Source organism: Pongo abelii, chromosome 12 (genome assembly GCF_028885655.2).
Source record: "Pongo abelii isolate AG06213 chromosome 12, NHGRI_mPonAbe1-v2.0_pri, whole genome shotgun sequence".
NCBI lineage: Eukaryota > Metazoa > Chordata > Mammalia > Primates > Hominidae > Pongo > Pongo abelii.
In genome coordinates, this window is record NC_071997.2 from 124,601,904 (window position 1) to 124,617,337 (window position 15,434).

At 42.9% G+C, this 15,434-nt stretch overlaps 1 protein-coding gene across 1 annotated transcript in view; it reads left to right on the forward strand.

The window, feature by feature from the left end:
• Positions 1–872: 872 nt before the first annotated feature.
• The window catches only part of LOC100939414 (putative uncharacterized protein encoded by LINC00299), a 28,040-nt gene continuing 13,478 nt past the window's right edge, over positions 873–15,434 (forward strand). Inside the window, exons 1-2 of the mRNA XM_024242128.3 lie at positions 873–1,589; positions 13,374–13,497. Of these exons, the coding sequence (XP_024097896.2) occupies positions 1,499–1,589; positions 13,374–13,497 (215 nt within the window). The 5' untranslated portion in view covers positions 873–1,498. The remainder of the gene's footprint in view (positions 1,590–13,373; positions 13,498–15,434) is intronic.

Genomic DNA, 15,434 nt, shown 5'->3' on the forward strand with positions numbered 1-15,434 from the left:
CTGGTTCTCACCATTGCATGCAATGCCACAGCCACTTCCCAAGTCAGGAGGGCAGCTGAAGTCCTACACTGGGGACAGTTGGGTCAGCTGTGTCTGTCAGACATCCCCCGATGACACAGAATGCCTCTCTCCTCTGAGAGCAGGACAGTGTGTTTAGACAGTCACTGGTAAATGTGAGCAGCCATGAGAAAGGCAGCCTTAAGTGGGTCAAATTAACCTCTTCTATGGATACAGAGTTGAGCTCCATCATTCACTCCCCATGAGAGAAAGATTGCTATGGCCTTAAGCAGTGGAAGCAGAACTGTTATTATTATTTTTAAGTTGATGCAAAAAAGGACTTCTTTCTCCACTTTGAATATGTTGTCATCTTGGGTGAGGCATGAGGACCAAGGTGGTGACAAGCACTGTTGGCTTTTTTGGGAGAGCACTGGCTGGCTCCATCCACTACTCTGGGGTGACAAGATGGGAAAAACCACAGTTTACCAGGCAGGTGTTGGGATTAAGATACACTTTCATTTTCAAAGCACTTTGCAGTCATTAACTAAGTGCTCACCCCTAATTCTCTTCTAGGTTGAGCTTGGCTGTGGTCTCCCCATGCTGTCTCCCCTGCCTCTTCTCTGAGTCTCAAGGAACATGCTCTCATTGGCAGATATAAGAACATCTTGTGCTTTATATATATTTTTAAACCTTACTGGGTTGCTTGTCTAACTCACCCCTCCAGTAGCTTAGTGAGATTAATGCCTCTTTCTAAACTGTGATAACCAAGAGATACTTTCCAGCAGATGCGAATGGGGCTTTAAGGGCTGCGAGGCAGGATGACAAGATCTTGAGTGAGTTTCAGATGTTACAAAGAACCTTTTGATTTCCTTTTTAGAGGAAATGTAGAAGGGCTTTATCAGCGTAAGTAACACTATAGAGCTGAGTGAAATGTAAATGAAATTCCCAGTTTTCATTTTCCTGCTTCATTTGATATTTGTGGGTTTAGAGGTAGGACCAGCTGGATTCATCTGCAGAAAAAGCCACATGGCTGCGGAGCTCCTTCCGTTGTTAAGAAGTGTGCCTTTGTGCGAAGGGGAAATGTTCTGAAGGCAGATCTGGATGCGAATTTTGGTTCAGATATTTATTAACCGTGGGACCCTAGGCGAGCTAGTTTCTGAGCTTTGATTTCCTCATCTGTAAAAGGAGGATAATAATGGATACCTCAAAGAGTTGTGAAGATCAGAAGTAAAATACATGCAAAGAAGTAGAGAGGGCTGTTTCAAGTCATTTACTTTTACTTTAACATACAGCTGATGGGCCAGGAGAGAGTGAAAACAAAGCCAGTTGATAGTGAGAGGATAGAGGGTGCTCCACGGACACGAGCTGCGTCTGTATGTTTACATAGAAGGGAGAGCGAAGGAGCAAATGTGGGCAACAGCTGTCAGTGACACATCATTACCCCAACAGCCAGAAACAAGATAAGCGCCTTACAGGGGCCCTTAACTGACTGCTGGGTTCGATGGTTCAAAGAGAAAAAGCACATGATGACTTTGAAGGAGGCTGCCTGGCTGAGGTGATGGGATCACCTAGAGACGGGAAAAGCTTTCTGGGTAAGTACATACATCTCTACTACCCATCACCCAATCCAGAACTGAGCATCGCAGATGAAAGATACTTGCTTGTTGGTTTTTTTTCTTAGCTGATTGTTTCACTCTCTGTAAAATTTAACTAAAGTGAGGACGTGGGACTGTGGTAGAGAGCTGCCGGTGTCATTCTTGCTCTTCCAAAGTGTGGTCCTGCAGCCACTGGGTTTGAGCTTTCGCATATGTAGGTGGGGGTTTGATTGGGTGATGCTTCGAGTATCTTTCTGCTCTAGGAGTCGACTTGTCTATGATCCTTGGGCTGTCTGTCACTTCACTGACGCCCACTTACCTAAGTCCTGCCATTCAAATGCATCCATTTTAAACCTTGTTACTAAACAATTGCCAAAGTGAAGGAATTAGCATCAATTCACACACAAATTCGAAAAATATAAATAAATCTGAAAAAATTGGAAGGGAAGAATTCATTCATCTTTTCTCTCTAATAGCCTTAGAGATGAAGTAAGGGATTCCTAGTTTTCTTATGCTGGGTTCAGAACTTGGCTAATATCAAACACATACAATATTTGATGAAACAAATGAAGATTTCCATTTTCCTGCAAGCTGAAGATAAGAATAGCTGTTTCAGAGTTGGACATAGACTTATCATAAGCAGGATCATGGATCTTTTAAAATTTGAGATAGATTTCAAACAATAAAAATCCTAAAAATTCAAATAAAATTCCCTCAAATTTGCTCATGGCTTTCAACTCTTGTAGTACTTTCACAAAGATGATCTTACTGCATTCTCTCTTTTATAATCTCTTCTACTTACCTCATGAGGTTAACAGACCAGGAGTTATACCCATTTTACAGAATGTGGGTACCTGTAGTTAAACAACAAAACAAAACAAAAAACACATGTCTATTTTATTCCCCATTTTATTTGCAGTGGTTAGCATAATAAACATGAACGAACATGACGATAACTTAAAAAAAGTATGTGAGTGACTGACTTATCAAATGAATGAATTAAAAAACTGAAGTACACACAAAAAGTTAAGTGATATACCCAATATCATTTTGTATAAGTGCCAGGATTTTAATGAAAGAGACAAAAATGCTGTCTTCTGAAATCCAAGCTCAGAAGATTCCGTGATCCTATTGCAACAGTTGTCAGTTTAACAGAACAGTTAAAGAGTTCTGCCATTGTATGGGTCTACCATTGCCCTGAGAATGCTGTGTAACAAAAAAGTTTGAATTCTCAGTGTCTTGTAATGAATATTTGTGTTTCTTAGCTAGCCATGTGTCTGTGGTTTGGCTGAGGTTCTGCTAATCCTATTGGGCTTGGGCAGGCTTTGTTCCAAGCTCAGTTCAGGCTCAGGGTTGCTCCAGGGGGCTTATTCTGGGGCCCACACTAAAGGGGAAGGGGCTCTTTGGGCCATATTCTTCTCACGCTGGATTATAGGAGTGCAAGAGGACAAACCAGCCATGAGAGCACATTTAAAACCTTTGCTCCTATCAGGTTTGCTTACATTTCCTTGGCCAAAACAAGACACTGGCCAGTCCCCCAATAGTCAGTGGGGCAGCAAAGTGTGCTCTATTCCAATGAGAGAGGGAGGGACTGTTTGATAGATAATAATTCAGTTTATCACCACCAGCCTGAAGGGAAGAAATTTAACTGACAAATTCTCAAGCTCTCTGTCAGCTTTGTGATTCTTTAGTTCTTGTATAACACGTTAGTCCTTTGTCGGTGGAAACTGTCTAGTCACACCCTGATCAGAATTCAAGGCCAAGCAGGGACCATTGTTTGAGCTGTGGATTCTGCCGTTTGGTATTCACATGTCCCTAATCATCTTGGAAAGTATAATGTTTTCTAACAGCTGTAAAGACAAGAGATTCTAACATTACAAACTATACATAATATCCACAAAATTACATTGAATAATGTAATGATGTGTTACACTGTCATTAACACATTATGAATACCTAATTTGAGAGGTTAATGAAATTGACAAACATATGAACACTGTGGGTATCATCAATACCACTTAATGACAAACCTCTTGTTTTCATTTACAGAATCATCTGAAATGAGAAGATTCCATCTTTCTAGCTGCATTTTCTTGGTCATAAATTAAGAGGAGTCTGCACAATATGTTTTGTTTTAATGTGGAGTGCGAGGTTAGAAAGTATTTTACATTGCAGGTTTATGTGGTAATAATATTTAGAATAAATAAATTCGTGATTATTTGACATGACCATTTGTAGTTTTTTCTGAAAAGGATTGAACTTGCTAAGGGTAAATATATTTTAGTTGGACAGCTTGAAGAAGAAAGTGTCAGGACCACGGATTGAAGAAGAAAGTGTCAGGATCAAGGAAAACTGCCCAGGGGAAAATAATTCTCAACAGTATGTTGTATTCCTAGTGGAGGAGCCCCCATCCAGTCTGGACTCAACAGTCTATAGTTTTTCATCTTAAAACTGGGAAGAATGATATGAGGAGGCTGTTTTCTTACTCTCCACATCACTGGTTAAGCTTTTTGTCTAATCAATTGTATTTTAAAGCAGTTCAACCTGTATCAATAGATAAATGAATATCAGTAAAACTCAACCATATTAGAAGGGGCTCATGTTATTTTCATCTCCAAGAAGGGGCCCATGTTATTTTCATCTCCAATGTAATATTCCTAAAAGAATGGATATAATCTATGTCAACATTTTCATATAAAGTAAAAAATGTGAATACATTTTTTCTCGAGTGTTAATGTTTTCTGTCCATAAATGATAATAATAATAATAATACAGAAATAATAACAGGGAGGCCTTTTATATTACAGAAAGCACATTATATACATGATCAGATTTGACCTTTTTAGCAATGCAGTGGGGTCACAGAGAAGACGTTGTGATTCCATTTTGCCAATGATGAAATGAGGCCTGGAGAGGCAAAGCGACTTGGTCAAGGTATAATGGCCCCGAAATGACAAGGTCATGATGTGGTAATCCTGTGCTTGTCTCATTATGCTCCGCAGCTTCTCCACCACCAGCCTTCCAGAAGTCATGGCTTTCCGTTAGCCATTTGTAGTGACATAGCATCCTCATTAAAAATGATTGTCTTTTCTGATTATTAAAATGACAAGTAGTCATTGTAGAAAATTTGAAAATATAGAATAGTGTAAGGAAGAAAATAATAACCGCCCTACTTCTGGAATTTAACTGTGCAGAAATAACACACTAACTTTTAACTCTTTTCTCTGTGTGTGTGTGTGTGTGTGTGTGTGTGCCATATACATAATTATCGTGTGTTCTGGGCACTTTGCACATATTCAATGAATGCTGTGAAGTCAATACTATTATTATTTCTATTTTATGGATGAAAAGAATTGAGGCTCAGAAAGTCTATGTAACTTGCCCAGGGTCCTGTGAGTAGGTCTTTCTTCATGTAAAATATGATTAAGCCTCTCCATGGACTCCAAATGTAAGTGCACATGTGTTCTGTTTACAACTTTTAAAGTAAACAAGGTGTAATTCCCTCTGGGTTTTATTATAAAAGAAGTTTCTCGTCTTTGGAAGCTTCAGACCTCCAAAGATGACTTCATTTCCCCACTCGAGGATTAAAAGAAAGTCATATGCTTCTGTGTGAGGCTACCATAATTGGCCTCTGCTCCACTCCCAGGGGCAAGCGCTGTACCAGGATAAGTCTGTGATGAACTATGCGATGTTAATGAGGACAAATAGACCAATGCTGAGGGATTTCTGAAGGCACAGCCTTCATCAAATGGATAATAGAGAAGAGAGATCCCAAGTCAGTGCTGGAAATCACTTGGAAATTTTGGAATGTTGTCCCCTTTTTCAAATCGCCTTGCTTGGTCGTCTTTTAGAGCCCTATGTTGCGAATTTTCATCTCCATGCAAATCTCATGGAGATCTTATTAAAATACAGGTTCTGACTCATCGGTTTGGGTGGAACCTACTGGGTTGTGAGTTTCTAACTAACTGGCCGGTGGGGTTGACACTGCTAGTCTGTGGGCTATTTCTTTGAGAAGCAAGAGTCTGAATCACCCCCTCTTGGAATAGTAGAAATACCATTGCTTGGCTACCACTGCAGCCATTTGGAAACTCTAAGTAAATTATTTATGCTTGCCACAGAACTCTTTCATTAAATGAAATCTCAAGTGGTACCTGGGTGTGAAGATGAGTCCTTTGGTTGGGGACTTGCCTTGCACCTGTGTTTGCATAGCAAGAAACTTGTTTCTAATTTGTGGATGTGTTCATTTGTGGTGACTGGGTAGGAGATTGTGTAAGTCCAGAGAAGGTAGGGCTAAAGGCCACCTTGAAGCCCTACTGTGACCCTCTGCTCTATCACTGCCTTCATAGAATCCCAAGACAGAAAGAAGAGCTGGTCTGTTTGAGGAATAATTGGGAGCCCCAAGACCTGCCGCTGTGCCCACCTCTCATTTTACCACCCACAGAAATGGTCCCTGATGTATCCCATGGAAGGAGTGGTGCTGGTGGATCAACCTGATGCCTTCTGGGTTTCAGCTCAGCTTCGCCCCATGTTATCTGTGTGACCTTGGTCAAGTGATGGAATTATTCATGGGATTCCAGAGAAAGTTAAAAAGATAGTGTCTAAAACACTCAACAGACTGGCTGGTCCATGTTAAGTACTCAATACGTGTGAACTATTATCATGGCTGTTAGGATCATTATTATTACTGTTGTTGTTAGTTTGAGGTCTCTGTGGGCCACTGTTTGAAAGCCTTCAGTGTAGGAGCAAGAATGCAAGATGCTTGATCAGAGGACCTGGGCTCAAGTACCGATAGCTTGGGCAAGTAGCTCATGTGAGGTTGCAGAGCTCTAGTTCTTGTATCTATAAAATGGGGATAATAGCAGCTACACTGAGAATTGTTGAAGGATTAGATGAGATAATATAGGTAAAAAGCCCATCAAAAGAAATAATGTATCCTCCTAGTCAGTTGTTGGTTTCTAAATAGATGAATTCCTAAAGATTCACCATTTACTCTGAAATATTGAACTTTGTATTGGTGCCCAATTTATGCATCATGTCGATGAGCTCATTTTGAATGACACATAGATCTATTTCCCAGAATGATTGCAACATCTTTCAGGAACCTTTAAAGGTAGATTTTAGCAACTTAAGGCATGATTCAGTCTCCACTACGTAAGCCTGGAGACAGGTATATGCTTGGGCGGGTTCATGGAGGGGTTTGGTTTTTCGTGTGATGAACGTAGCTATCTCCACCACTGTATGTCCCTCTGGCTAGCTACCTCATGGAGAATTTCTCAGTAATTCTCAGAAAGCAGGAGGCTTTCTTCTAGTCTCTGGTCTTGAATTTTTTCTACTCACAGGCTTTGTCATTTTAATATTGTCTCCTTTCTAATGGTTTCAAAAACTCTTCCAGCTCATTAAGGAGAGGAAGTTTCTACCACAGAAAACCTGGGGCAAAGAGGCAGGTGTGGACTGTCACTCTTTGATTGGCAGTAGGAAATCAGAATGTCAGAAAATGCAGAATTTTAGAATCTAAGAATTCTGGGAAAATCAGGACACTCTTATGTGAAAATCTTCATTGCCACCCCCAAAAATATTTCAGCATAGTGCATAGAATTAGGTGTTTTACAGAACAGGTTAAAAACAGTCTTTAATGTTTTTGGAGAGCGTTTTTAGTCTACAAAAGCAGCCAAACCCTTTTATTCAACACAGTCTCAAAGATAAACCAAATATGATAAACTAATCAAGACTCTTGCTCTGGCTGAGGTTGGGGGGAAGGGGAATGCTTGAAAAGGATGCTTGATGCCCCAAGTCTGTCCCTGAGAGGAACCCCCAGAGCTCTGGATGCTTCAGTTGAGTAGTGGAACTGAAGACTGCAGATTTCCAAGCAAACAGCAGTGAGTGATGAGATGTGAGGCCACTGTAGACTAGTGGCTTCTAGAATCCACCTCGAATTGATACTATTCTTGTCCTAAATCAGCACCCACCCTGCAGGTCCAAGCAGGTCCAGCAGGCAGCCCTGAGTCTTTTTTTTGTTTGTTTGTTTGAGACAGGGTCTTGCTCTGTTGCCTGGGCTAGATTGCAGTGGCAGATAATGGCTCACAATAACCTCTACCTCCTGGGCTCAAGTGATCCTCTCCTCAGTCTCCTGACTAGCTGGGACTACAGGTATGCACCACCATGCCTGGCTAATTATTATATTTATGGTAGAGAAAGGGTTTCACCATGTTGCCCAGGCTGGTCTCGAACTCCTGGGCTCAAGTGATCCACCCACCTCAGCCTCTCAAAGTGCTGGGATTACAGGCGTGAGCTATTGTGCCTGGCCTGCCCTGAGTCTTTGGAGACAGTCTTATCTGCATTCATTCCTTCTGGTCAAGGTCTCTCTTCCTGACTTGCATTTCTGTAGCTTCTTTTCATTCCTGACCATGTCCCAACTGTGTACCATCATGGATTGAACAGTCTCATCTCTCATCTAGGAAGATATTCCTTTTAATTTATTCCCATTTTTGGTATCAGTAAACTCCACCCTTCTTTGCCCTAGGTTCTGTTAGGTGACTGGGTGTGCACAATGAGGACTCCTAAGAATACCAGGTCAGGAGACTGATCCCAATTCTGAGCCTTACAGAATCTGGAGGTAGAAGAGAGATGATGTCAGAATTGCTTTACAACATCCCAGGAAAATGTTCTTCTAACTCCTGCCTGAAAGCTTCAGTGATGGGAAGCTCACTGCTCATGCGGCCACCTGCCCTTCTCATGATGGTCTCTTGTTGTTCAGAGCCACACATTTCCTCTTGTCCTTCAGGCTCTCAAAGTCCACTTCATAACCAATGTCCAGTGACGTCACCCCTCTCAGCCTCACTGTCTTCATTGATCACGTGGTAAGAGGAGCACTGGGTTAATTAGCATGTGTGAAACATCCTGAATGCCATCAGACCCCCAGCTCATTCTCGTTAGTGTCAATCAGGTTGCTGCTGTGGTTGTTGCTATTAGGATAATGGTCACAGCCTCTCTTTCACCTTCTGCTTGGCTCCTTTGGCACCACTTGGCTTCATTAGACCACTTGCTGGTTCTCAGACACACCATGCACCCACACAGCACCCCGGTCCTACAGTGGCTCCTCTACAGGATGCCCAGGGCACCCTCCTTCCCAGCATTCCTGCCCTCACCATGTTCCCTCTGTCCTGAAAACCTTGACTCACCCTCTGGAGCTCAGCTACAACCCAAGTTCCCCAGGACACCCCTAACCTCATGTGGGAGCCTGATGCCTGGGGCTCAGGGCCAGCCTCTGCTGCTAGCAACCCTCTGATATTGAAAAATGTACTCACCTTCCCTAAGCCTCCATGTTCTTATTCTTAAAACAGAGATAATGCATTTATTGCAGGTTGTTGTAAATATTAAATGAAATGAGATATTTAAGTTGTGTGTTGGATAACACATCAGCCATTCCCTCTTTCAAACACATTTTTCTACCTGATCCTCACAGCAGCGTGGGAGGCAGGGCTCTTTTCTTTGCAGGTGAAAACATTCAGCTTTGGGAGTGGCAGGTCCAAGGCTACCCAGTTCCTGAGGGCTTCATTCAAACTTGAACCTAGGACTTCGGAATTTACATCTTTTGTGTTATCCACTGAAAATTTGCAAAATTATTGCTGATGGATCTAGTAGGGTCTCAAAAAAATCTTAAAATTAATTAGATCAAACAGAACTCTGTGATATTCTGATTTTTAATTCTTATTTATTTACTTGTATTTATGTTGGGTTTCGATTGAAAGATTCTCTGGAGAAAGCAACTATCATTTTATTATGAAGTGATATGGTTTGGCTCTGTGTCCCCACCCAAATCTCATCCGGAATTGTAATCCCCACATGTCAAGGGAGGGGCCTGGTGGGAGGTGATTGAATCACGTGGGCAGTTTCCTCTGTGGTGTTCTCCTAGTGAGGGAGTTCTCACGTGATCTGATGGTTTTAAGGAGTTCTCACGAGATCTGATGGTTTTAAGGAGTTCTCACGAGATCTGATGGTTTTAAGGAGTTCTCACGTGATCTGATGGTTTTAAGGAGTTCTCACGAGATCTGATGGTTTTAAAGTGGCAGTTTCCCCTGCTCACTCCCTCTCTCGCCTGCTGCCATGTAAGACATGCCTTACTCCCCCTTCTGCCATGATGGTAAGTTTCCTGAGGTCTCCCCAGCCAAGTGGAACTGTCAATCAATGAAACCTCTTTGTTTATAAATTACCCACTCTCAGGCATTTCTTTATAGCAGTGTGAAAATGGACTAATGCATGAAGGAATAGATGTATATAGAATAGAAGTTGCTTTCTTGTTGCTGGGCACCAAAATGGGTTTTCTAGGATGTTTGGCTTTTGGGGGGCCTGAGAGCCCCCCAAAACAGGCATTTAAAAGCCTAAAAGCCAAGTAGCCTCTTCTGACATAGCTTTGATGGTTTCTGTCACCCAGGATCTGTGCATGGGAATAACAATACATAGCTCACATTGAAAAATTGCTTGAGGGTGCACAGAATGTTTTTTTCAGCCCCACACTTTAGTTGATGCAAGCCAGCCAGCAGCCCTGTGAAGCTGTGTGAGTGTGAGACTTACTACCTCCAGCCCAGCCTTCCCACGCTGGCTGTCCTGCTAAGCCCAGTGGGTGTGGCCTGTGCCTGGGTCTGCTGCTGTTCCTCACCCCTCACTTTTGAAGCCACATCAGGCGTGCTTCTGTCTTGAAGACTGCAGATCTGCCTTGAACAGGAGCCAGCTCTCATTGCATCATTCCTGACAAATTTCTTAATTAATCTGCTCAGATTGTCAATAATGTAATTCACTGTTGATTTAGAAACTAGTTATATGAGGACTGCTAGGGCCATTGTGGGAAAACATCTGAATAATTCAGCTAATGGATGGGAAACTCACCCAGATTGCCAGGGCACAGGGAGGGAGCAGCTAATTCTAACAGGATGAGCTCAAGTAGGGTGATTCCAGCAAATTCCAGGGAGCAGGGAGAGGTTGTCATATTGCTAGGGGCAGCAGCTGCCTGGTTTAATTATTGTCATTTTGGTTTTTGGAAAAAAGCACATGGGCCCACACTTGCAGGCAGAGGCCATTAACAAACTCTTGAAAAAGAGTGGAATTTCAGTGTAAAGTACATGATGTGGCTGATTCTACCTCTGAGCTGTGCTCACATGTTAGTGGGGCTTATTCTAGGCATATCATATTTATAATTTCAAATAATATGACTATAATTTGAAATTTGTGAGTTTAGTAATAAGTAACATCAGAGAAATATCAAAATGACCTTTCCCCCACTGGGAGATTCATAGTTGTTTGGGTTTTTCCCAGGATTGTGTAGATGTCTTGAGATTATGGTAATCATATCATCTTTTTTATACTTGGGGCCATGGTAGAAAATGCAGTTTATAGATGGGTGAGTCTAATGATGTGAAGAGTCTTAAATAAACATAAAAACTCAGTTCTATTTAGTTATATATTTAACATTTTGTTTTTATTGGAAATAATAAAATTATATGGAGTTGAGCTATTATACTAAATTTTTTGCTATGGTGGCTAGAGTTTTCACAACCCTTAAGTGCAGATAAGTTAGTGCTTAGATGTAAATGTTAAGAATCATGGTACTTTGGGAGGAAATGTTAATTTGGTTGCACTTATCTGCAGCGTCACATGCTTTTCTTCTGTTTCTCTATCTTTCCTTCTCCATCTTCCAACATCCTCACATGCACAAGAGCACATGTATGCACATACACACACACGCACACACATTGCCCTGTTGGCCACCTCTCTCCCACATTTCTATCCTGAAGACCTTCAAAAAGAAAGAAAGACTAGCCATGTCCAGTTCCAATATTTTGACACTAGTACAATTCTAGCACAGGAGAGTCGTCCTGCTTGAGATATCTTGCCTTATATCTTAACAACATAATGGCTGATTTTATGTCTGAACTAGACTGGAAACCTCAGGGGACAGAATTGGCTTTTGGAAGCTTAGCAAACAGAGCTTCAGCAAATAATTTGTGAGTGAATCAATGAAAGAATCACAAATGCGCTGTCTGTAAATGAGCTTCGGGTTTCAGATGAATGTGCCCTCTATGGACCCTAGTGTGACATGGGCATGGCAGCACTGAGGATCAGGTGCGGGTGCACATCACAGAACACCTCACGAACAGAGGCTCTGATGACACAAAGGCTAGTTCACTCTCTCTGTGCAAGCTGTGGATGGCTGGATGACCGTGGCATGGTCACCCCCACTCAGGCCCCTCCTGTCTTAATCTTCAACTATCCTAGCTCATGGCTTGCTTATAACTCAAGGTTATCTCATGGTCAAGATATTTGTGGGTGTTCTAGATATCACATCCATATTTCAGAGAGCAGAAAAGAGGAAGAGGGAAAAGAGTGCCACTCCCTTCCCTTCTGCTTTTATGAGGCAGCCTTTCTGAAAGCCCCCTCGCCTTGCCATTTCACCCCCACATATACATTTCATCTTGCACAGGCTTTGCCAGAGCTCAGATGGCCACACCCAGCCAGAGAGAGGGTGGTAAATGTAGTCTTTCTAGTGGAACATCCGTAACATTGAGTAACATATGCCATGTTCTAGGGAGGCAGAAGGACTGGCTATTTGAAGATATTTTGCAGGATATGTCATAATACCTAACCTATTCCTAGCAATAGTACATGCTTTAAAACAAGCAATTATGATAGCTTTAATGAAACCACAAATAAATAATTCCCATATTTTATAAAGTGCTGAAGTATTTTGAATTGAGAAAATGATTTGAAAAAAAGTATTGTGTACTGATACCCTAAGACTAGAGAGCATCTATCTGTCACTGTCCCTGTATAAACTCTCAGCTGTACTCAGGAAGACTAAGTGGTGATAAATGCTCTCAATTGTGGGCTGGTACTGTGGCAGGTCCTTGAGTTTTCTAACATTGGCTATTGGGTTAATGGTTTGTCTTTTATTGAGCAATAGTTTATTGTGATTTAAGGGTGCCATGCTTACATTCTCTGATCATGTATTCCCTGGGAATCTAATTTGTAAATAATTACTTGACAGAAACTGACCTGGCTGGAAAATTCTGAGTATGCAGAGGCAGAGGCAGGCCCCTGGGAGGGGACTTCAGCTGAAAGGCTGAGCACCTGAATGGTCTGACCACAATTTCTCATCTCAGCAGTTAGCAGCTAATAAGGTCCCTTGTTAAAAAACAAAAAACAAAAAACAAATTCTCAGGCTCCAGAAGCAATGGACACGCTTAGCTGGTCATTAGCAGCCGTGGCTAGAGCAGCTGGCTTAGGTGGAGTGCTGATGAGATGATTTTCCCTTTCACCTCTCCACACCAGAGAATGTGGGGAGGACAGTGTTGTTCTTTCTGTGTACAGAGCCAGGGGGTCTAGGGCAAGAGGGTTGCTATGGACTGAATGTTTGTGTCTCTGCAATTCCTATGCTAAAGCCCTAACCGCCTGTGTGGCTGTATTTGGAGATGGGGCCTCTAAGGAAGTAATTAAGGTTAAATGAGTCATAAGGGTGGGGCCTTGACTTAATCGGATTTGTGTCTTTACAAGGAGAGATAGCAGAGAGCTCCCTGCCTCTCAGTTTATGTGCACATTTCTGGCCTGTGGAGTCATAGCCAGCAGGTGGCCATCACCAGAAACCAAACCTGCTGGACTTTGACTTTGGACTTCCAACCTCCAAAACTGTGAGGAATAAGTTTCTGGCCTCCTCACCTGCTCTCCCTCAGCAGGCGGGCCTACGTCTTCTGCCTTCCATGGGCCACTCATTCTCTGGATTTTCCATTTCAGCGGTGCCTGAGCCTCTACTTGGTGTTCAACACTGGCTGCACTTATGGAGACCACAGACAAAAGATGGAAACAGCCTCCACCGGCATGGGGATCAGGTGTGGGGCAAACACAGGAGACAAAGCGGGTATTATTAGTTAACTTGTATTTAACACTGACAATACGCCCATATTCAAGGCACTCAATCCACATGAAATCATTCAAGGCTCAAAATAACCCTCCGAGGGAGGAGGGACAGGCTGCTGTTATCCTCATTCTACAGGGAAAGAAAGAGGCTTAGGGGTGTGACATGGCTTTTCAGAGGACACAAAGCCAGTGAATGGCAGAGCCAGGGGTCACACCTGGACCGTCTGCATCAGGACCCGCGCTGAGCCACGTGCCATAAAACCATCTCACCAACATCTAGCTGACAGGTGCTTCTGTGGCTAGAGCCCAGGACCCCACCAGCACACAGAGGAGGCACCACCTCTGATCTCAGGGGCCAACGAAAATCTCCCAAGGGAAGTCAAATCTAAGTGAAGATCTGAAAGGACAGGCAGGAGCTTGCCTGTCATAAAGAACGAGAGAAGGGGCATCCAGACATCTAGGGCAGGGGAGTCCTGGGGTCCTGTGAATGTAGAGAGCAGGAGGTGGGGCTGGGAGGACTCAGGGCGTGGGCAGGGGTCCACACCATGGGGAGAATGAGAAAACACAGAGAACCATCACAGGGTTCAATCAGGGGAATGGCGGGGTCACATTTGCCTTTTAGAAAGATTCCCGCAGCTACCCTGTGGAGAATGGGTTGGAAGCAGGGTACAATGGGAGGAGTAGCCACTGCTTTTGAGGCAGGGAGACCGAGCAGAAGGATAGAGTTGCATTCCTGCAGATGCGATGGTAGCTCAAACCACAGCTGTAGAGGTGAGTGAAGAAATAGCCCGGAGTGTGCGAGCTGGCTTGTGTCGGTTCCTGAGAGCTGATTATTACACTTTGAGGAATCTGGAAGCTGGTTATTAAACACAGCCATTATTAAACATTAAATTTTAAAAAATTTACAACAAAACAAACAGTAGCAAAAACAAAGGTGATAAATACTCAAATTCATCACTTCCTAATGATTTTGCTATGATCTATTTTCCTGAAGGTATTCTATACCCCTCCCGTCTGTAGGGTGACATACTATATCATGGTAGCCACTGCCTGTCTCTTCCCAGCTCTGCGTTTGGTGAAGTCACATTGGTCTCTATTGGTAACTTAAAATTTGCTATTCTTAGGTGGGAGTGTTTACAACAAGGAAATTGGCAAACATTGAAAATCAAGTTTTATTTTTTTCAACTGAGCACACCTCTGGATAAGCCACTGCATTCTAGACATAGAGCACATGGAGGAACCCCATTTATCCTTCCAGGATCCATCCCAGAAGCCTCCTCTAGCCTCAGCCAATAGCCTCTCTGCCTTCCGGAGCCTCCTAACCTGTCCTGCCCTTCTCTCTCATCACTGTGGCTGGTGTCAGCCTTTCCTTTCATTCTGCAGAGTTCTTGATGGCAGGAACTGTGCCTTAATCATCTCTAGAATAGAGGTAGTGCGGATTTGGGGCTCCTTATGCCTCTTTGAAATGAGTGGGCAAGTGACCGAGGGAGTGAGACGGCTTTGCTTTTCGACCTTTGTCTCTGCTCTGCCTTTTTGGGAGCCCTCTCTCACTTATTGGCTAGGACACTTAGATCGTGATAAACTCTGAGCTGCTTTCAGCCTCTGAAGCAGCCTGGTGGCTGATGTGATGTTTTACATAAATGTCTGTACAGCTTGATGCCGAAATGTCTACTGAGAAACTACTTCAAAGGGGCTACTTTTGAAAGAAACTACTTTGAAAACGACTTGATAGTTAGCTGGGCCAAGGAAAATGTACCCACTAGCAAGGACCAATACTTCAAAGGCATTCTGAAGGACAATTTAAAAGGAGCATCACGTGCCCGGATCACCTTGGGGGAAGCTGTCTTTGAAACTGATCTAAATCAAGGGCAATAGGGCACAAGGACATCAGATTTGTTTGAAGAAAACAGCATCCTGTTAGTCTTGGAAAATAATTGC